The sequence below is a fragment of the Tachyglossus aculeatus genome, chromosome 22 (assembly GCF_015852505.1).
Source record: "Tachyglossus aculeatus isolate mTacAcu1 chromosome 22, mTacAcu1.pri, whole genome shotgun sequence".
Taxonomy (NCBI): domain Eukaryota; kingdom Metazoa; phylum Chordata; class Mammalia; order Monotremata; family Tachyglossidae; genus Tachyglossus; species Tachyglossus aculeatus.
Window position 1 is genome coordinate 45127546 of NC_052087.1, and position 24456 is coordinate 45152001.

Below are 24456 nucleotides of genomic sequence, written 5' to 3' on the forward strand. Positions count from 1 at the left end.
AAAAAAAAAAACAACTGCACGTCATCACCCATTTTACTTGGCCTCTGCAGTAAAATAGCCTGAAAGAGAAAAGTGAGTACCCTCTGTGCCTAACGCCAAGGCCTCTTTCTCAATTCCCAGAATGCAGTGCTTCTGCTTTTTGACAAGGTCAGAGTGTGAGCAGAAGGGGGCAAAACTAATTCGTGAAATAAAGCTCTGTACATTCTTTTTTTAAATGGTATTCTTTCAGCACTTACTATGTGCTAGGCAACATACTAAGCGCTAGGGCAGACACAAGCAACTCTGGTTGGACAGAGTCCATGTCCCACATGGGGCTCAAAGTCTTAATCCTCATTTTCCAGATGAGGTAATTGTGGCACAGATAAATGAAGTGACTTGCCCAAGATCACGCAGCAGACATGCAGTGGATCCAGGATTAGAACCCAGATTCTTCTGACTCACAGACCCATGCTCTAGCCACTAGGCAACCCTGTTTCTCAGGCCAGGCTAATGCCCAGAATTAAAAGATTCTGGCTTCATCAAGTAATAAACAGATTTTACATTTGAGGGAGTATACTACAGAGTGGACAACAATCTTCATTTTAATATTTCCTGTGACTTCATTTAAGAATAATAAATATTAATAATTGACCACAATCTAGTTAGAAGTTAGCTACAAGGTATTAAAAATGCCACTCATGGCCTGAAGCCTTTTCAGGCAGAAAACAATACACATAATTTACGTGCACATCTTAACAGTATGTATAAAAATGTAAAACCTATAAAAATGTATTGCCCCAGCAATCCATGTAGTCTGGTTTTTGCATCCACAGTAGTTCATGTGCAACAGAAACAGACTACAGCATCAGCATTCATAGGGGTCTGTCTTGTTGCCAACCCCTCGCCCACATCTTCCCGCTGACTTGGAACTCCCTTCCTCTTCATATCCAACAGATCACCGCTCTCCCCACCTTCAAACCCTCCTGAAACCACATCTCCCTCAAGAGGCCTTCTCTGTCTAATTCCTCATTTTCCTTGCTCGCTCTCCCGTCCGAATTGTCTGTGCACCCCACTCCCAGCCCCGTAGTACCTATGTTGTACTGTACTCTCCCAAGTGCTTAGGTCAGTGCTCAATAAATATGATTGAATGAATGAATGAATGAATATACTTATACCATCTCCCATTCCCCTATCGGTAATAAATTCCAATGTCTGTCTCCTCTTCTAGACTGTAAGCTCCTTGTAGGCAGGGACCATTCTACCCACCCTATTGTATTGTTCTCTCCCAAGCACTTAGTACAGTCCTCAGCACACAACAGGCGCACAATGAATACCATTGATTGACTGACTGATTGCAATGCCGGGATAAATGTGGGGTCACCTGACCCGGATGACGCATTAGGAAATTCAAAATTTTTTTCTAGCACAGCAAAATTGTTAAGCAATAACCACTTAGACCAGCAATCACCACCTTGATGATAGTTTACACAGAACAAAGTTACGGAGTAGGGAATAATAATAATGATAATAATAACTGGTATTTGTTAAGCACTTACTATGTTCCAGGTATTGTATTAAGCACTGGAGTGGAGACAAGCAACTCAGGTTAGACACAGAACCTGTCCCACGTGGGGCTCACAGTCTCAATCCCCATTTTACAGATGAGGGAACTGAGGCCCAGAGAAGTTGAGCGACTTGCCCTAGGTCACACAGCAGATAAGTGGTGGAGCAAGAATTAGAACCCATGACCTTCTGACTCCCGGGCCCATGCTATATCCATTAAACAATGCTGATTCTCTACTGCACCATGCTGCTTCTCTACTTGTAACACCTAGACTCAAGGCTTGCTGAGATGACATGGGAGAAAAGCAGAGAAATGCAAGGAAGTGAAATAAAATATTCTCCATTGCCAATGAAAATTTGCAAAATTTCACAAGAAGACTAAAGTAATGATATAAAAATGTTGTTATACAGAGAAGAAAGACCACCTCCCCACATCCTGCTGACAGAACATCCTGCTCTCCCCTTCTAGACTGTGAGCCCGTTGCTGGGTAGGGACTGTCTCTATATGTTACCGATTTGTCCTTCCCAAGAGCTTAGTACAGTGTTCTGCACACAGTAAGCACTCAATAAATACGACTGAATGAATGAATGAATGAACAAAGGGAAAGGATCATAAAATGAAAATGAGTGAGAGAGGGTAGATCTCTGGAAGTATTTCAGAATTTTCAGTATTTCAGTATTTCAAATCCCGGCTCCACCACTTGTCAGCTGTTTGACTTTGGGCAAGTCACTTCACTTCTCTGGGCCTCAGTGACCTCATCTGTAAAATGGGGATGAAGACTGTGAGCCCCCTGTGGGACAACCTGATCACCTTGTAACCTCCCCAGTGCTTAGAACAGTGCTTTGCATATTGTAAGTGCTTAATAAATGCCATCATAATTATTATATTGCACTCTCTCAAGCGCTTAGTACAGTGCTCTGCACCCAGTAACCACTCAGTAAATACAATTGAATGAATCTGAGAACAACAGAACAATAAACAGACACATTTCCTGCCCATAATGAGCAATCAATCAATGATATTTAGGGAGCACTTTCTGCATGCAGAGCACTGTACTAAGCACTTGGGAAAGTACTATACAACAGGACTGGGGAACAGGGAACACTACATGGCCACAAGGAGCTTACAGTCCACAGGGGGAGACAGACATTGAGGTGCAGAATCTCCTTCCTTGGAAATTGAGTCCTATACAACATTCCGATCAGCACTGCTCCACTCCTCCACCCATAGAAAAAAAAAAGAACCAAGTGCAGAGAAAAGTGGGATTGATACCAACGATTCCAATAACTTTTTTGCCAGCTGCCATCTGGGAGGGCAACCCTAAACTACAACACTAGTTGCAAAGAAACACAAGGTCGACCTGTGAGGGTTTAGAAAACTAACCCCTGTGCTCTAGGCAGATGCCTGTTGGCATGGCAGTAAGGCCATGTAAGAAAAAGACCTTCTTTCAGTAAACCATTTAAAAGGAATTCCATGGTACTAAATGGATACCAAAGTCTATGTTTTAAGCAAACCACAGAACAGTTATGTCCATTTCGTTTTCTTTACCCTTCTTAATAAACTTCTATTTGTGTTCTCTTGATGTTACCAATCAAAACTTTAGGGTCCCTGTAGACTTTCCCAGATTTCAGCAAAGAGAAACCCTTAGCTGTACAACTTATGTAAAGCACTCTTTGTGTCTTGCACTGTCTTATGAAATCCTGCAACCTGAGTACAACAGCTGCATATTTGAATACTGGGAGTTGTTTCACTACCTTTCGTAAGGCTGTGTCCTGGGTCCAGATAAAACTAAAGCTTGCTCATAAACAGCTACACAAACTGGAAATTGCCACAAATGACTTTCAAAGTATAGCGCAAACTTGCCTACTGTAGTATGCAAGGAAAGTAAACATCAACTCATTTCTAGATTTTAAAAAAGTGCAAAAGCCTTCACATAGGGACGGATGGTTAAAAAAAAAGGAAAAAAGGCTTTCCTGATGTTTCAAACACTACTTTAGATATTTTCTATTTCTAGGCAGTAAAGGCACATTCAATTTCAAAACATCTACTAGAACACATTGCTTCTTAGAGAAAATTGATTTTTTTTCCAGCAATTATTATTTCTGCTTTTATATGTGGCCTAAATATACAAGGAAACAGGAGGCATGCCTGCATTTACAGTTTTGATTCCATCCATGCTTCTCCCCTAATTTTTGTGGCTTGGAACTCTTCCAGATGCTGCGTCTGACTTTGTGGTTTTGTATTTAAGATCCCATCTCCTGATTCATTTCACTCTCCTGATTGACAAACAGATTCAGATATGAAAACAAACAGTTACCTGCATGTAATTGGTTTCTGACAGCTGCACTGTTTTGACACTTTCAATTCATGGTAAAAGCTACCTCCTCCATCAGCCTCCCATTTCAGATTTTATCCATTCCCTCGGTCTCCAACTTTGCTGCGCACTCGGTGATTCAGTAACCGGTGGAGTATACAATCCCCATTTGGTAAAATGCACTTCGCAGTCTGATGATTTTTTTTCCCCTCCACAAACTGAATTATTTTTTTAAAAAAAGAACACAACAATGCTAGGTTTTATGTTTCTAAACTGATGGGCCTTCTAATTTAATGCAGAACACTTTCCAATTCTTTCCTAGAAGTCCATGACTTCTGATTTAACATACTTTCATTGCTAAATTAAAATGTTTGACTTGAACCAAAACCTATTATTATATTTTTTTTAGTGGTTTTTCCTCCTATAATACATGTTGAATTATGTAAAACATATTGTTCTGGTTACTCTACAAGCTACTACTTGCATTTTGCAAATAATCACAAAGATCCCACTGAAAATCCCTAGGATAAGATTGGGACTAAACATCTTAACATTCCTGAGGAAATCAAGTGCATTTTAAGTATCAGGTCTGATTATTTAATCAGACAACTTGCATTTTGCCCTTGCTAATTTTGAAAGCTGGTAATATTTTACTCAAAAAAAAAAAAATTGAGCACCTGTTATGATGGAAACCTTATTCAAGCGCATTATTAACAGGGATATGACTCTGTCCTTTGCCTTTGGATAGAGCACAGGCCTGCGAGTCAAAAGGACCAGAGTTCTAATCCCAGCTACTCCATCTGACTTCTAAGTAACCTCGGGCAAGTCACTCCACTTATCTGTGCCTCAGTTTCCTCATCTGAAAAATGGAGATTAAAGCTGTGAACCCCATGTGGGACAGGGTCTGTGTCCAACCTGACAAATTGGAATCTAGCCCAGTGCTTAGTACATTGACTGGCACATAGTAAGCACTTAACAAATACCACAATTATTAGTAGTAGTAGTGGGCAGGGATTGTCTCTGTTGCTGAATCATACTTTGCAAGCACTTAGTGCAGTGCTCTGCACACAGTAAGCGTTCAATAAATACGACTGAATGAATAGTAATAACAATTATGGTATTTCTTAAGCGCTTATTATTGCCAAGAACTGTAGTAAGAGTATTTATTAAATGCTTACTGTGTGTAGAGTGCTGTACTAAATGTTGGGAGAGAATGTTGAGGTGGGAATTAGACGCCATCCCTGTCCCTCAGAAGGCTCTTAATCTAAGCCAGCCCCTATTACTCCTACAGAAGGGAAAACAATTTTTAAAGCAAAAAGGTTTATGTCACTTCTGATCACATCTTCTAAAATCCCAGAGGAACTTAAAAAACCATTATTAAAACATGCTATAACAAACAACTGCAAACTATCTTGAAAGGAAACTAACCACAGATGTCTGCTGAAAAAAAAAAGGGATACGGATTTCTTCCTTCCCATTTTAGAGTAAGCTTTCTTTTGTTTTATGCCTATCCCAAACAGTTTTAGTAACATCAAATAACTTTCAGGGTACTACCTCTACTCCTTATCAAAGAGGACTAGAAAAAGTAGTCAAGCAGGGTACACTCCACTGTTCTCCATTTCAGATCTGCTAGAATTTACAGGATTTGCTTCACTGTCAATATACTCTGGGATTTGAAATAATCCTCAGTAATTTAGATCCAAACCCAGACTTTGTCTCTTGGCTTTCTGTCATTTTATTCACACATATTATTGTAAAAATCATCTTTTTTCTATGCATTCCTTTCCTAAGTGTGGTCAACACAAATTTTACAAAGAGGTTCCGGAAAGCAAATGTTTTCTTCAAAGATGAACTGACAAATTTTGAGCTCCGTTACATATTTCTCCCAACGGGTTCTGAGAGGTTGTAGTAAAGAGCAAAAGCAGGTTCAGATTCCTTATCATTAGACTTTAAACATGATTTTTCCTTAAGTCACCTAAGTTTAGACGTTCTTTTTTCCTGCATCTCTGTTCCTCTAACTACGCCTTTGTTAATGCACACCAACGCATTCTCCTCTGAGATCCAATGAGAGTGTGTTAATGCCCTAAATACCCTGTCTTCCCTTTCAATAGTGCAGTACAGATGTTTGGATTGAAGGAGAATCACAAATAAACTGAATAATTGCTTCAAATGTCCTCAATATTTTAGCTGTGCACTCAGTAGCAATTACTACCAGTAGAATCGTGTTTCAAAAAGTCGGAAATGATGGGCCATTTATGCTTATTTTTAATGGGTATTTGTTAAGTGCTTACTATGTGCCATGCACTGAACTAAGCGCTGGGATACACACAAGCCAATCAGGTTGGACCCAATCCATGTGCCACATGGGGCTCTCAGTCTCAATCCACATTTTACAGTTGAGGTAACTGAGGCACAAAGAAGCTAAGTGAGGAGGCTGAGGGGCAGCCGTCCTCGCTCCCCTCAGGCCTCGGGATGGGGAAGAAGGGCAAGAAGGGGAAGAAAGGGGCCGAGAAGACCACCTCCAAGATGGAGAAGAAGGTCTCCAAGAGAGTCAAGAGAGAGGAGGAAGACCTGGAAGCTCTGATAGCACAGTTCCAGACACTAGATGCTAAAAAGACCCAGATCAATGAAACATCGTGTCCTCCACCCTCACCAAGGTTAAACGCCTCTCTGTCTGCCCATGCTGAGAAAGATGAATTAGTCCTTTTCGGGGGTGAATAGTTCAGTGGCCAAAAAACTTTCCTGTATAATGAGCTATTTATCTACAACATCAGGAAGGACACATGGACTAAAGTGGATGTCCCCAATCCACCTCCCAGGCGCTGTGCTCATCAGGCTGCAGCGGTGCCCCAGGGAGAAGGACAACTCTGGATATTTGGAGGGGAGTTTGCCTCCCCGGAAGGAGAACAATTCTACCACTACAAGGATCTCTGGGTCCTACACTTGGCCACCAAGACCTGGGAACAAATCAACCCAGCCCGCACCCTCCGCTCCTCTGCCGCTAACCTCCTCACTGTGCCTCGTTCTCGCCTGTCCCACAGCCAACCCCTGGCCCACATCCTCCCCCTGGCCTGGAATGCCCTCCCTCCGCACATCCGCCAAGCTAGCTCTCTTCCTCCCTTCAAAGCCCTACTGAGAGCTCACCTCCTTCAGGAGGCCTTGCCAGACTGAGCCCCCTCCTTCCACTCCCCCTCCTCCCCATCCCCATCCCTCCTGCCTTACCTCCTTCCCCTCCCTACGTCACCTGTATATATGTATATATGTTTGTACATATTTATTACTCTATTTTATTCTATTTATTCTATTCTAATAATTCTATTTATTTCATTTTGTTAATATGCTTTGTTTTATTGTCTATCTCCCCCTTCTAGACTGTGAACCCGCTGTTGGGTAGGGACCGTCTCTATATGTTGCCAACTTGTACTTCCCAAGCGCTTAGTACAGTGCTCTGCACACAGTAATCACTCAATAAATACGACTGAATGAATGAATGAATGAATTTGCCTGAGGTCATACAGCAGGCAAGTGACAGACCTGGGATTAGAACCCAAGTCCTTCTGACGCTCAGGCCCATGCTCTATCCAATGGACCATGTTATTTCTGTATCGTTTTCCCTCTTTACCTCAATGATGGATATATTAGGTTGGTTTTTTCCCACGCTACATCTCTGGCCCAGGGGATTCCTTCAGTTTTCTTTCACAGCTTTGTCTCCTTCCTGATTCCAGTCCTCATCAACAAGGGAATGGGGGAACAGGTGAACATATACTATGCTCATATTCCAAATTAAGGGGAGGTGCAAAAACAATCCATTGGAATTGATTTCCAACTGGCTGTCTGCCTGTAGTGTTATAAAGTTTTATATAATAATAATAATGGTATTTGTTAAGCACTTATTATGTACCAAGCACTGTTCTAAGCACTGGGGTACACACAAGTTAATCAGGTATCCCATGAGGGGCTCACAGTCTTAATCCCATTTTACAGATGAGATAACTGAGGTCCAGAGAATTAAAGTGGCTTTCCCAAGGTCACACAGCAGACAGCTGGCAGAGCCAGGATTAGAACCCACGTCCTCTGACTCCAAAGCCTGTGCTCTTTCCACTAAGCCATGCTGCTTCCCATGCTTATCATGCATTTCAACAAAAAGCTTGTCAGAGAGGGAGGGAGGGGGAAAGAGAGACAAGGATGGAGGGAACGGAAAAAGGAGAGGGGGGAAAGGAAGAGAGGGAGAGGGGAAGGGGAGAGAGGGAAAGTGGGGGGGGGCATCTCCCTCCAAACATTTTTCACCAAACTTCTCGAGAGTTATTCACACCTGCTGTCTTCCCTTTCTATCCTCCAATTCTCTCCTAGAACCCCTCCAATCTGGCTTCTGCCCCCTTCACTCCACAGAAAAAGCCCTCTCTAAGGTCACCAATGACCTTCTTCTCACCAAATCTGACAGTCTTTACTCCACCCTAATCCTCCTAGACTCCTCAGCCACCTTTGACACTGAAGATCACTCCCTTCTCCTTGAAATTTTATCCAACCTTGGATTTACTGACACCGTCCCCTCTTGGTTCTCCTATCTCTCTGATCACTCCTTCTCAGTCTGTTTTGCAAGTTCCACCTCTGCCTCCCACTCGCTGACTGTAAAGGTCCCTCAAGGCTCAGTTCTAGGTCTTCTTCTATTCTCCCTCTATACCCACTCCCTTTGAGAACTAATTTGCTCCCATGGCTTTGGTTACAAGATCTATGTAGATGTTTCCCAAATCTACAATTCGAGCCCTGACCTCTCTCCTTCCCTGCAATCTCACATTTCCTCCTGCCTTCAAGATTTAAGTACTTGGAAGTCCCGCCGACACCTCAAATTAAACATGTCCAAAACCGAACACCTTAACTTCTCACCCAAACCCTGTCCTCCTGATGTCTTTCTCATCACTGCAGACAATACCACTAATCCTCCCTTCCTCGCAGGCCCATAACCTTGTCCTCGAATCATCAGCTCATTGAAAAGCAGCATGGTCTAGAGGAAAGAGCATGGGCCTGGCAGTCAGAGGTTGCGGGTTCTAATCCTGACTCTGCCACATGCCTGCTGTGTGACCCTGGGCAAGTCGCTTCACTTCTCTGTGAATCAGTTACCTCATCTATAAAATGGGGATCAAAAATGCCCCATGAGAAACAAGGACTGTGCCCAACCTGATTACCTTGTATCTACCTCAGTGCTCAGAACACTGCTTGGCACATAATAAGCACTTAAAAATACCACAATTATTATCATTATTATTATTCCACCCACAAATTCAATCCATCACCAGATACTGTCGGTTCTAGCGTGGCTCAGTGGAAAGAGCATGGGCTTGGGAGTCAGAGGTCATGGGTTCTAAACCTGACTCCACCACTTGTCAGCTGTGTGACTTTGGGCAAGTCACTTCACTTCTCTGTGCCTCAGTTCCATTATCTGTAAAATGGGGATTAAGACTGCGAGCCCCACATGGGATAACCTGATCACTTTGTACCCCCCCAGCGCTTAGAACAGTGCTTTGCACATAGTAAGTGTTTAACAAATACCATCATCATCAACATGGCTAAAATCCACCCACTCCTCTCCATCCAGACTGCTACTATGCTGATCCAAGCACCTATCCTATCCCACCTTGCCTTCTTGCTGATCTCCCAGTCTCCTGTCTCTCCCCACCCCAATCCATACTTCACTCTGCTGTACGAATCATTTATGAACAAAAACATTCAGTTCATGTTGCCCCACTCAAGAACCTCCAATGGCTGCCCATCCACCTCCATATCAAACAGAAACTCCTTACCAATGAGTTTGCTTGCCCCATCCTACCGCACCTCACTTATCTCCAAATGTGATCCAGCACACACACTCTGCTCCCGTAGCTCCAGAAGATGAATGACACGCTCTCATCTATCATGCCACCAACCCCTTTCCCACTTCTTCTCCCTAGCCTGGAACTCCCTCCCCACCAAATACATCAGACCACCACTCTCTCCACCTTCAAAGCCTAAGTTCACATCTCCTCCAAGAGGCCTTCCCTGATTAAACCCTCTTTTCCCCTACTCCCTCTCCCTTCTGTGTCTACACATTTCAATCTGTAACCTTTGAACAAATATTCCACCTGCCCCCAACACCACAGCACTTATGTATGTACCTTTAAATCATACATTAGAAATTACTTCTTTATTCATATTAATGTCTGTCTCCCCTTCTAGGCTATAAACTCTTTATGGGTAGGGAATGTGTCTGCTAATTTGGTTGTACTGTACTCTCCCAAGGATTTACTAATGTGCTCTGAACATAGGAAGCATTCAAAAAATATGATTGATTGATTGATGGGGGCAGGGGGGAAGGAGAGAGGGCAGAAGAGAAGGAAAAGAGGATGGAAGGGAGGGGGAAAGGGGGAGAGAGGAGGGAGAGAGAGTGGGGGAAAGGGAGAGAGCCAGGGAAGAAAGAGGGAGAAGAGAGGGGAGGGAGAGAGGAGGGAAAGAGAGAGGGGAAAGAGAGAGAGGGGAGAGAGAGAGACGGAAGGGAAGGGGAGGGAGAGATGGAGAAGGGAGAAAGAGAGAGAGAGAGAAGTAGAGGGAAGGGAGATAAGTTCCATTTCACTATGGCATTCCTGAAACAAGGGCCTGTGCTGGTAATCAAACATCAAACTGTGATGTGACCGTAGCAGACTGGTGTCACATAATAATCTGGGAGGGAGGTTTGAGGTTTGTTCATTTTTATCTTGTTTTGAAGCCCTAGATGGAACAGGGACCTACCTGTTTGATCTATTCACTCCTGCACTTAGGAAGGTGCTTGGTAAAGAGTAAGTGCTAATAAATCCAATTACTACTAAATTGCCAACTGAAATCAGTGAGCAATTCCCTTCCTAAATGTCCAAAGGAAAATGTTTTTGTGATCCATAAGAACATACAATTTCTGTAACTGTACTGAAAATAGATCTTAAACCTTTTGAATATATGTCTGACTTCTACTTTCACTAATTCTTGCCTTGTCATATTCTGTCGAGTCATCTCCGACCCTTAGTGACGCCATGGACATATCTCTCCCAGAACACCATTTCCATCTGTAATCGTTCCGGTAGTGTATTCAGAGAGGTTTCTTGGTGATTACCATTGCCTCCTTCTGCTCACTACACTTGAGTATCCACCCTTGACTCTCTTCCATGCCGATGTTGCCCAGCAAAGGTGGGTTTTGACTTGAAGCAGATTGCCTTCCACTTGCTAGCCACTGTCCAAGCTAGGACTCTGCTTCATTCATTCATTCATTCAGTCGTATTTATTGAGCACTTGCTGCGTGCAGAGCACGATACTAAGCGCTTGGGAAGTACAATTCAGCAACAGAGACATTCCCTGCCCACAATGGGCTCACAGTCTAGAAGTGGGGAGACAGACATCAAAATAAACAGACATTAACTCTCCCTTCCATAGTGGAGACTGATGGAGTACTGGAAACTCTCCAGGTGTGACACTGAGAGGTGTTCACTAATTCATTCATTCATTCAATCGTATTTATTGAGCGTTTACTGTGTGCAAAGTACTGTACTAAGCATTTGGGAAGTACAATTGAGCAACAAATAGAGACAATCCCTGCCCACAAGGGGCTCACCTTCTACCCAGTAATATTGCAGAGGGCTTGTTGGCTAGCATTTATTTTAAAGTCTGCCTCCCCCTCTAGGCTATAAGATCATTAAGGGCAGGGAACAAATCTCCTAATTCTGTTGTATTGTACTTTCTCTAGCGTTTAGTAATGATAATCCTGATATTTGTAAAGCACTTAATATGTGCGAAGCACTGTTCTAAGCGCTGGGGGATACAAGGTGATCAGGTTGTCCCACATGGGGCTCACGGTCTTAATCCCCATTTTTACAGATGAGGTAATTGAGGCAGAGAGAAGTGAAATGACTTGCCCAAAGTCACACAGCAAACAAGTGGTGGAGCTGGGATTAGAACCCACGACTTCTGACTCCAAAACCCAGGCTCTTTCCATTGAGTCATGCTACAGTGCTCTGAACACAGTAAGCGCTCAATAAAAATAATTGATTGATTATATTGTCTAAATAGTCTTCAAAAAATTGTTAATGACTTCCTGTAATTTAAAAACTCTACTATGATCAGTGGCAATTTTTTATTCTCCATAATGGCTTATTGGTATTTTTGCAATCAGAAGAAGACAAATATTTTGCCTCATTTTTTCACACATTAAAATAGTCTTGTTCTTTATTCTAATATGACATGAAGCATGCAAACACATTTCATTTTCTTATAATGGTGCAAAACACTAAGTCACTTTTTATTTCCATATAGACTACTTTCTTCGATGTTAAAGCCTACAATTTATTTCTAGAATTAGTACTTTTTCCTGATGTCAATATGCGTATTTTTTCCTGCCCAGCTAAAACTGAATTATTTCAATTTAAGCATGGCTCTAATATAAAGCTTTAAATGCAGTACTTAATGTATTTTGGAGACATGGAGCAAAATGTTTAACATATGTAAGTGATAAAAAAAGATTTGCTTCAGATTCTTATCAAATTAATTTAAAATATTACTCCATAAGGTCAACGTAATAATTGCCAGGAAATCTTTTAACCTGTGTTATATTTATAATCAGGGCCAGCTACTAAACTTAGGTATTTTCTTTTATGTTTGCATTGATTTCAGTAATTAGATCCAACTGATCTTTTCCTCCACTTATTGATTTTTTTAAATCCTAACAGTTAACAATGATTCTAATGTATCATAACACTTTAGACCTTAATCATAGAGTAGTTTTGCTTTTTTTGCTTGTAGCTTTTGTTTGAGTTTTAATTAAGAAGACCTTGTGTCTCCAACCCTAAGCAGGGCTTTTTTAATTGCTTGCATGTATATCACGCAGACTTCAAAAGAAGTAAAAGATGTTTATAACAGAGAGCACAAAGGGGAGCTTTGAAATGTCTACAGCCATACAAAGTGCTTTAATTAAAAACCTATGGGTGTTTCTGCAACATAGCACAATATATTTATAAAGCTAGATGCTGTATACATGCACAGTTTAGCTCCAAAAAATGTATAGGGGGAGGATTCCACAATAATCACATGATGCAGTATAGATTACGACGTCTCATGATATGGCCAAATTTGTTGGTGCTGCTGTGATTTGACTCATTTTCTGGGTGTGAGGAAAATCTGACTTCCTGAATTCTGACTTGCAATCTTAAATGTCAACATCCTTTCACCAAAATGTATTTTTCAGTTAAAGATATAGCAAATCAGAAAAAAAAGAATGTTCTTCCTCTTGATGTAAGGGGGAATGGAAGCCTTACAGTCTATATGAGACTGGGAAATATCAAATATAAACAAAATGTGCATTATGGGACTTCCACAGAAGATGCATGGCCTAGGGGGACATGTGCAAGGCTGGAAATCAGTAGACCAGGGTTCTAATCCTGGCTTCACCACTTGCCTGTTGTGTGATTTTAGGAAAATTATTTTACTTTCCTTTGTCAGTTTCCTCATCTGTAAAATGGGGATTAAATTCTGTTCTCCCTCCCCTTTAAACCAAGAGGTCCAATTTTAATAGGGGCTATGTCCAATCTGATTATTCTGTATCTACCCCAGCACTCAGCATAATGTCTGGCATAAAGAAAATGCTTAATAAATAAAAAAATTACTATTACTATCATTATCATGTCCTGACACCAGCTAAAAGGTAGACGTGAAGAATTTCCCCTAGGAAGTAGCTTTTCTCATTTGAAAAAAAATCCATGAAATCCAAACAGCAATACCACTTTCCAACTTAACAGTCCCAGGCCCAAGACCCTAAGTATCAACACGTAAGTGAAGCTCTGACCTTATCACATTTGGAAGGTGGTATGTTTCCCAAGCCTTTAAGCATTTCCAGCTTCTTTCATTTATCCAGAAAGGCATAGGTTCATGAATGGGAATGCAAGAAAGACTTTGCTCTAAGCAATGTTATCAAGGGAAAGAAATTGATAATAGCACTGGGCAAAACCAGCATAGACTTTTAATAACTGTCAGTTGACTGTTTAACTCAGCTGAAACTGTAGTGCACAACCAGGGCTGTTTATTGTCCCAGAAGAAAGTATTCTGTAGAAAGATAGTACAGAACATTAACTAACAATGTCATAAATATAGATTACATTCTCATTCCTAATAGTAAACAATGTAAGACAGAGGAAGGACTAGGGTAAACCCAGAAGCCTGTGATGAAGGTAATTTGATCCTAAGGGCTGTTAGACCAGTTCTAACTCTGGTGATAAACCATACTTTGGTTTCTGAAAAGACAATCTTGACAATTTAATCACCAAGATCGTGTGGAAGGAAAAAAAAAAAACCTCTCTGTGTTGGTCTCCAGAGATTTATGTTGGTGACTGAAACAGAAAATGAAGCCATGCTCTCTGTAATGATAAGCTCAACATTACACCCTTCCTGCAGAATTTTCCTGGGCTCAGAAAGACCAGAAATATGGAGCCGAAAGAGGGGAAAAAAAGTTGAAAAGTGGCATGATCCCTGGGCTGAAGCCACATTTTATAATTCAATATTAGAGCTGGAAAATTATTAAGCATAATGTCTCATAACTATTCATAGTACAGTACGCCTTCTAATGCTCTATGATTTAATAGCAGCTATCTAAAAGAGAGATAGAAAAGATTTTTGTTGCTGAGGGTGAACTATAAAATACAGAATTATTTGGACTGTAGAACTAAACCCCTCTGAGACTTCTTTGGAGAGTAACTTTGAAATCTAATTATATTTGGACAATGGGAATCATTTTGAGGGGGAAGAATGTCAAATTGAAAGCATTTGTGTACGTTCACTTTATTCCATTGTAATAGGATTTATGAGTATTTATTCCTAAGGTATAAAAAACTACCTGGAGGAAACCCTCTACTTGACCCCTAATAGAAGTACTTTTATAATTGGTCATAAATGTCCAAAGTAAAAACACTATTTTCCTTACTTGGCTTGTATTACATAATCAATCGATCAATCAATCAATCGTATTTATTGAGTGCTGTGTGCAGAGGCCTTCCCTGACTAAGCCCTCCTTTCCTCTTCTCCCACTCCCTTTTGAGTCATCCTAACTTGCTTCCTCTATCCATCTTCCCTCCCAGCCCCACAGCACTTATGTCCTTACCTGTAATTTATTTATTTCTATTAATGTCTGTCTCCTCCACTATACTACAAACTCGCTGTGGGCAGGGAATGTGCTTGTTGTATTGTTATATTGTACTCTCCCAAAAGCTTAATACAGTGCTCTGCACACAGTATGTGCTCAATAAATCCGAACGACTGAAAAGTCGATTCTACCTTAGGAAGGGAGACGTCCCAATCACCATCCTCATGGCCCCGCTCCGTGAGGGTCAGGAACTGTGTTTAATTCCCCTCCTGTGTATTTTCTCCCAGGGCTTAGTACAGTTCTCTGCACCCAGTTAGCACTTAGTAAATGTTATTACCAGCACTAACCTGGCAGCCCAAGGCTGGAGAAGGAGCAGGGGAACTATATCGGAAGCTCATTATGGGCAGGGAATGTGTCTACCAACTTTATTATATTGTACCCTCCCAAGGGCACAGGGCACTGCACAAAGTAAGCACTCAATAAATATGATGTTGGATTGGGATGGTGCCACCTATAGACTGCAATGTTATTGATGCCTGTCTAACTTTTTTTGTTTTGCTGTTTGACTCCCCCTTCTAGACTGTGAGCTCATTGTTGGGTAGGGATTGTCTCTATCTGTTGCCAAGCTGTACTTTCCAAGCACTTAATACAGTGCTCTGCATACAGTAAGAGCTCAATCAATACGATTGAATGAATGAATGAATGAATAAATGAAGTGGGCAGGGAATGTGTCTGTGATATTGTTATATTGCAGTCTCCCAAGCAATTAGTACAGTGCTCTGTGCACAGTAAGTACTCAATAAATATGATTCCCTGACTGAATGACTCCATCTTTCCAGACTCTGTCTCCCTCTGCCTCTGGCCATCCCATCATAACCCTGCAGGGAAATGGAGGTTTCCTCTGCCTCTGTCAACTGCAGTGATGGAGTCAATTTCCAGTTTCTTCACTCCTTTCTGTTGCTGTTATTATCATTCAGAATAATAAAAGTATTAATACACCTTCTAACTTCTAATAATAGAATTATTTTTTAAACACCTTACTATGTGCCAAGCATGAATCCAAGCACTGAGGAAGATACAGAAGCAGTGTGGCTTAGTGGATAGAGCATGGGACTGGGAGTCAGAAGGACCTGGGTTCTAATTCCAGCTCCAACACGTCTGCTGTGTGACCTTGGGCAAGTCACTTGACTGCTCTGGGCCTCAGTTCCCTAATCTGCTTCCCAAGAGAAGCAGTGTGGCTTAGTGTCAAGAGCCTGGGCTTGGAAGTCAGAGGTCGTGGGTTCTAATCCCTGCTCCACCACTTGTCAACTGTGTGACTCTAGGCAAGTCACTTCACTTCTCTGGGCCTCAGTTACCTCATCTGGAAAATGGGGATCAAGACTGTGAGCTCCAAATGGGGCAACCTGATAACCTTGTATCTATCCCAGCGCTTAGAACAGTGCTTGGCACACAGTAAGTGCTTAATACATTATTATTATTATTATTATTAATCTGTAAAATGGGGATTATGACTGTGAGCCCCATGTGGGACAGGGACTGTATCTGACCTGATTAACTTGTATCTCCTGCAGCGCTTAGAAAAGTGCTTGGCAGATAATAAGCACTTAGCAAGTACCATATTCACTGTTATTATTATACAGGATAATCAGGTCAGGCACAGTTTCTATCCTACATGGGGCTCAGAGTCTAAGAGGGAGAGAAAACGGGGATTTAGTTCCCATTTAACAGATGAGAATCCTGACCCACTTAAAAATGACAGATCACTGGCCTTCTTGGGCAAGTTTGAGATTCACCCTTAGTAGGGAGATTCTCAGTAATGTGCAAAGGATCTAGGAAGGGCAAGGACCAGAACCTTGTTGATTGTCATTCAGTGAGAACCTAAATTGTCTACATTCAAGCAAGTGTCAAGTCGCACCCTCAGGCAAAAGTTCACACATCACATGGAATCCAGGAGTGACATTCCACAATGTGCAAGGCTTGGTTTGTATTCCTTTGCCTTTCAAGGTTTGTTCATTTCCAGAATGCAACTTCCTTGTTCTTAGATTTTAATTTAGAAATCGCTTTCTCCTAGCCACACCTACACCTGGAATGTTCTCCCCAACTGTTCTCCCCAACCCAAGCCTACCATCAAGCATTCATTTCATTCATTCAATCATATTTATTGAGTGCTTACTGTGTGCAGAGTACTGTACTAAGCGCTTGGGAAGTACAAGTCGGCAACATGTAGAGACGGTCCCTACCCAAAAACGGGCTCACAATCTAGAAGGGTGAAGCAAACACCTCATTTCCAGTGTGGCCTGGTGGGAAGAGCACAGGCTTGGGAGTCAGAAGATCTGGGTTCTAATCTTGGCTCTGCCACTTGTCTGTTGTGTGACCTTGGGCAAATCACTTCACTTCTCTGTGCCTCAGTTCCCTCATCTGCAAAAATGGGGATTCAATACCTGTTCTCTCTCCTACTTAGAATGTGAGCCGCATATGGGACCTGGTTATAATAAATATGATGGCTATCTTGTATCTACCCCAGCACTTAGTTTGGTACAGAGTAAGCTTTTCACAAATACCACTCCTATTACTAAAAAAAGTCACTGTCAAACCGGACCAGAAGAGATAAACCCATTTGAGTTTTTCCTGGCCAAAATGCAACTCCATGACTCCCCTGCCCATGATACTCTATTCGGTTCTTTGATTTTGTGCTTGACGGATGATCTGAAAGTTCTTTGTAGATTGGCACAGGAGTTGGTTTTAAATTGTTCGTTCGTAGCAGGTACTCACTCAGTTAATCAATGGCATTTACTGAGTGTTACTGTGTGCAGAGCATAGTATTAAGCATTTGGGAGAGTACAACATAGTATTCATGATCCCTGCCCTCAAGGAGTGTACTATCTAGGGAGACTAGGGAAGGATGCATTTCTGTTACTTTTCATTAGTTCAGCATTTAGGAAGGTGCCCTTATCACACATGTAAAGATGGAAAGGAAGCAAAGGTCCCTTCAATGGCCTGGAATGGGATGTTGAGGCTGATCCCAAAGCAAAATGCCAACTTCCATGTTAATAAGGAAAATAAGATCACCACCACACACACAATCAGCAGAAGTTAGCCTTTAAATGGGCATTTTTGTCATTATCGTGGAATTAATGACATTGGAAACTGAAGGAAAACATGCAAACTGCACACCAAGTCACTGCAGCTGTGTAAAGAATGTCTCACTAATGACTTTCTTTCTCACAGTAGTCAGTGATAAATTGACATCCTTCTTTCCTAAACAGAAAATGGGCATTATGAGTGCAAAACAAAGCAATACCACCCTGAATAATATTGAAATTCCACTCAATTTCTATTCTATTGGTTAATGACTGCATTAATTTCTAATTGTTCATTAAAACGTGTCAACTTCTTTCTATTTCCATTTATGTTTAATGTGACATATCTAAAGTCAAGGTTGATTCCTTCAGTGGGTTTAAAGTAGTTAACATCAGTTTTCATCTGCTTTGGTAGTTTTATCAGTTTCAACTCTCGATGAGAGTATTGTTCACGGGGTTAGTTATGGTATCTATTAAAAGGTTATTATGCACCAAGCATTGTGCTGAGCACTGGGGTAGATTCAAGTGAATCAAATCAGAACCAATTCCTATCTTAAATGCAGCTCACAATCTAAGGAAGTAGTGAGAGACAAGTATTGTTTCCCCATTTCGCAGGCAGGGAAACAGGCCCAGAGAGATTAAATCACTTGCCCTGTGTTGCTCAAAGTCCCAATCCCCACTTTAAAGATGATGTAACTGGGGCTTAAAGAAGTGCCCGAGGCCACACAGCAGACAAATGGCAGACCCAGGATTAGAACCCATGACCTTCTAACTCCCAGGCCTGTGCTTGATCCACTATGCCATACTGCTCCCCACAGAACCCAGATGATTTGCAGACTCACCTAGAGTTTCTAGAACCATTGTTTAAACAAAGTAAATTAGATTGCTATTACATTCTCCAATCACACATATTTTTTTCTTCTTACACTTTGGCAGGCTTCTCAGAGTTGAAGGGTATCTACTGCTACCCAGCTGCAACTCTATGCAACTACTGGCCAAGAGAAAATGATTACTCTGAACATTTGCTTGCGAAAGGCAAAAAAATTAAAATCATGCAGTAAGTGATCAGTATAGTGCTCTCTACACAGTAAGCACTCAATAAATGCCACTGATCTCAAAAATAATTTTCTATCAACTTTTACATGTCCATACTTCTTGTCCATATGGACTAGGCAGTATTTTCAATTAGTTTATCCTATTCAAAATATATGTATTAATTTCAGAGCAAGAGATACTAGTTTTTCAGAAAGCTCTATGTTCATATAAAATCTCCTTTATGTATGCTTCCACATTATCACTCTGAGTGATCACGTCTACCAGCTCTCTATACTCTCCCAAATGCTCTGTACTGAGTAATAACTCAATAAACAGATTGGAAGATCAGGATACCCAATTTAGGCCCATAAGATGCATTTGACGTTGGAAGTCAGTGTTGAGAGAGGAATTTGTTTTCATTTTTATTAAAAAAAATTCTGCCTACCAGTTTTTGAACCCAGACCATTGGCAGTTCCTATGTACATAATAACTCTTTTGTTTAGGGAGTGAACAAACACCAGTCAACTGGAGTTGAATTGAAACATTCCAGAATAAACAGAGTCTGTTTATCAATATTTCATTTCTCAAACTTTAGGGAGGAAGAGTTCAAGAACAATGCTCTCTGAACTTACAGTGTGTGCAATTCCAGGGGTGCAATTTTTGAGGAACTGAAGAAAAAAACTGGCCTCAGGTACCCATTTCTGTACATTCAGGGATTGTTTTGGTAATTAAATAACACGCTTGACTTTGAATACTGAGATTAATGATACTTAGTCTACTGTACCTTTGATTTCTCCAAGAAGCTCGCTTGTATTTAGTCTTTCCATTTTCTCCTTCCAATCTTTTGAAAGTAGCTTTTCCATGCAAGATGAGTCTATTATAAAGGAAGGAAAAGATTGAATTAATATATTGGTATTAACTAGATCATACTCAAAGAAGACACAAATGTCAGAGACATCCATCCACCTTTCCCACATCCACAATGACAAATAGTATCTTTGACCAAAAGTGTCAAATTCAAAAGTTCAAACATCATGGCATTCCTCTATTTTCATATTTGTATTGCTGAAACAGTAATTCCAATGAGGTTCCGGGGAATTTGTCTAAAATTTGTAGAATGTGTAGGAGCAAAATGGTAACTTTTTCTGCAGTTGGGATTTAGGCATAATGATAATGCTTCTCACCTCTGTAACTCCCCTAAGCCTGTAGGGCCATGCTTCAGAGCTAAGGGACTGCCTTCACGAATACCATCCGGTTCACTGATTACTTAATATACACCTCTTGGAGCAATTAGAGCAATTACAAACCTCCACAGCAGATCTCCCATAATGCTTTTGTTTGAGATCCTGAAGGTGTTACACTAGATTGGAAGTTCTCAACTAGATTATAAGTTCATCGTGGGCAGAGAATGTGTCTGTTTTCTGTTGTATTGCACTCTCCCAAGCACTTAGTACAGTGCTCTGCAGACTGTAAGTGCTCAATAAATACATCGGACTGACTACCCACTCTGTTATACTGTATTCTCCCAGTAGTTAGAACAGTATTTGGGACACAGAAAGTGTTCAAAAAATGTGAATGCTTGATTGAATGTAACATCAATCCTTGATATTTATTAAACATTTATGTGTGCAGAGCACTGTATTAAGGCACTTGGGAGAGTACAATACCATAGTTGGTAGACAGGATCTCTGTCCTCAAGGAGTTTACAGTCCAGGAGGGGAAAGGGACACTAAAATAAATTACAGAGAGGGGAAGAAGCAGAGTATAAGGGTATGTGCACATGTACTATGGGGAAGGTTTTGGGGACAGTATCAAAATGCTTGTGGGGTACAGACCCAAGTGCATAGGTAACAAAGAGGGAGAGCAAATAGGGTGAAGAAATCAGGGTTAGTCAGGGAAAATCAATTTCCCTCCATCTGCTCTCAGGGAAAATCAATTTCCCTCCATCTGCTCCAATTTTCTCTGCCGGAATAATTGTATTTGTTAAGCGTTTACTATGTGCCAGACACAATACTAAGCACTGGAGTTGATTCAAGCAAATCTGGTTGTATATAGTCCATGTGGGGCACACAGTCTCAAACCCCATTTTACAGATGAGGTAACAGAGACCCAGAGAAGTGAAGTGACTTGCCCAAGGTCACAAAGCAGACAAGTAGCAGAGCCAGGATTGGACCCCATGACCTTCTGACTCCCAGACTCTATCCACCGTGTCATGTGTTCTCAAGGTGGAAGGAGACATCCACCTGGAGCATCATTCCTCAGATAGCAGCAGCCTGAGCTGAGCATTGACAGGAAGGCACTAGATCTGTCCATCTTCATGTTGTTGTTTTCTGAAGTAGAGAAGCAGTGTGGGCTAATAGAAGGAACCCAAACTTGGCCGTCAGTGGACCGTGTTTCTAACCTTGGTTCTGCCACTTGTCTGCTGGGTGGATGACCTTGGGCTTAACATACTAATACTACTACTAATAATAATGGTATTTAGTAAGCACTTACTATGTGCAAAACACTGTTATAAGCGCTGGGGAGGTTACAAGGTAATCAGGTTGCCCCATGGGGGGCTCACAATCTTAATCCCCATTTTACAAATGAGGTAACTGAGGCCCAGGGAAGTTGTGACTTGCCCAAAGTCACACAGCTGACAAGTGGCGGAGCCGGGGTTTGAACCCATGACCTCTGACTCCCAAGCCCATGCTCTTCCCACTGAGCCATGCTGCTTCTCCACATACACATTAGTGGAAAGACCATAGTCCTGGGAGTCTGAGGACCTGGGTTCTAATCCCAGCTCTGTCACTTGTCTGCTGTGTGACTTTGGGCAAGTCACTTAACTAATATTTGCCTCAGTTACCTCATCTGTACAATGGCGATTAAGACTGTCAGCCCCACGTGGAACATGGAATGTGTGCAACCCGATTGGCTTGTATCTACCCCGGTGCTTGTACAGTGTCTGGCACATAGTAAGTGCTTAACAAATAACATTTAAAAAAAAAGTGGTGTTGGATTGAATTAAACCATCCCCAGCCTCTCGCATGGTCTCTTTGATCAAACATTTTGAGATAAGCACTGGTCAGGGCTGCGGTACGACCTAGGCTCCTCAGAGGGCCGCCTTAGGAGCCCGGGATCCCGGTCCTGAGAGGCTGGCCCGCCCGCCATCATACCAAAAGGCCCTGCTGCTCCTGGAAGGATCCTGTCCTCCGGGCGCTGCCGCAAGGACCGGGGCTCATTCATTCATTCAATCGTATTTATTGAGCGCTTACTGTGTGCACAGCACTGTACCAAGCGCTTGGGAAGTACAAGTTAACAACATATAGAGACGGTCCCGACCCAACAGCGGGCTCACAGTCTAGAAGGGGGAGACAGACAACAAAACAAAACATATTAACAAAATAAAATAAATACAATAAATATGTACAAGTAAAATAAATAGAGTAATAAATGTGTACAAACATATATACAGGTTCCCCCACCCTCCTTCCGTCCATCCATCCGTCCGTCCCCGAGCAGCATGCTATCGGGCGCCCATGTCCCGCGGCCGGACTCCCGGCCGTCCCCCGCCCCGACATCTGCATCCCCGCCCCGACATCTGCATCCCCGCCCGAGGACACCCAGGCCCCTGGGCTGCCCCCACCCCCACCCCCGCCACCCAGCATCACTAGACTCACCCCTAGAAGCCACCTCCAATCTGTCCAAGTAGCCAGCTGGGATCGTGGGACATTGGGTCAATCAATCAATCAATCGTATTTATTGAGCGCTTACTGTGTGCAGAGCATTGTACTAAGCGCTTGGGAAGCACAAGTTGGCAACATTGGTGCCCCTGCTTCCATCCCCCACCCCACAAGCGACCTTCTTTGAGGAGCCCTCCCACTCCCCTCTTCCCGGTCCGGACCTGACTGATTCCCGCACCCCTCCCCCGGGAAAAAGGCCTTTGTTATCACCGAGTTACTTTAACAACAACCTCCTTCGCACCTAGTCAGCCCACCCATGCTGGCTGTTCACTCTTCTTCCCAGGCATCCCCGCCCCCATGACGCCGCTTAACAGTTCCGCCCAACTCCAGAACTGCCATCCATAGGATTCCATCCTCCACCATATTAAGCACTTAACATATATCGTCATCATCATCATCATCATCATTATTATTAGAGGCACATAGCAAGGTGGAAAATGAAGGTGAGAAGCAGCGTGGCCTAGTGCATAGAGCACAGACCCGGGAGTCAGGGGACCTGGATTCTAATTCAGACTCCGCCACTTTCATTCATTCATTCATTCATTCAATCGTATTTATTGAGCTATTACTATGTGCAGAGCACTGTACTAAGCGCTTGGGAAGTACAAGTTGGCAACATATAGAGACGGTCCCTACCCAACAGCGGGCTCACAGTCTAGAAGGGGGAGACAAACAACAAAACAAAACATATTAACAAAATAAAATAAATATAATAAATATGTACAAATAAAATAGAGTAATAAATATGTACAAACATAAATGCAGGTGCTGTAGGGAGGGGAAGGAGGTAAGGTGGGGGGATGGGGAGGGGGAAGAGAGGGAGAGGAAAGAGGGGGCTCAGTCTGGGAAGGCCTCCTGGAGGAGGTGAGCTCTCCATAGGGCTTTGAAGGGAAGAAGAGAGCTAACTTTGCAGATGTGCGGAGGGAGGGCATTCCAGTCCAGGGGGAGGACGTGGGCCGGGGGTCGACGGCGGGACAGGTGAGAACGAGGCACAGTGAGGAGATTAGCAGCAGAGGAGTGGAGGATGCGGGCTGGGCTGTAGAGAAGGGAGGTGAGGTAGTGGGGGGGAGGTGATGGAGAGCCTTGAAGCCGAGGGTGGGGAGTTTTTGCCTGATGCGTAGGTTGATTGGTAGCCACTTGCCTGTTGGGTGATCTTGGGCAAGTCGCTTCACTTCTCTGGGCCTCAGTTCCCTCAACGGTAAAATGGGGATGAAAATTGTGAGTCCTACCAGGGACAGGGACTGTGTCCAAACCTGATAAACTTGTAATAATAATAGTGGCATTTGTTAAGTGCTTATTATGTGCCAAGCACTGTTCTAAGCCCTGGGGGCATAGTACAAGGTAATCAGGCTGTCCTATATGGGGCTCACAGTCTTAATCCCCATTTTACAGATGAGGTAACTGAGGCACAGAGAAGTGAAGTGACCTGCCCAAGGTCACACAGCAGACAAGTGGCGGATCTGGGATTAGAACCCATGACCTCTTGACTCCCAAACCTTTGCTCTTTCCACTGAGCCACGCCATTTACCTCAGCACTTAGAACAGTGCTCGCCACGTAGCAAGTGCTTAACAAATACTTCAATTATTATTCTCTAATCGTAAATCACTTCACAGATTAGGAGTCCCTCAAGGGACAGGAA

General features: G+C 42.5%; 1 protein-coding gene across 1 annotated transcript in view; it reads right to left on the bottom strand.

The window, feature by feature from the left end:
• Positions 1 to 24456, bottom strand: part of SOX6 (SRY-box transcription factor 6) — a 379449-nt gene that overhangs the window by 259047 nt on the left and 95946 nt on the right. The window contains exon 4 of the mRNA XM_038764241.1: positions 19879 to 19968. Within this exon, the coding sequence (XP_038620169.1) occupies positions 19879 to 19968 (90 nt within the window). The remainder of the gene's footprint in view (positions 1 to 19878; positions 19969 to 24456) is intronic.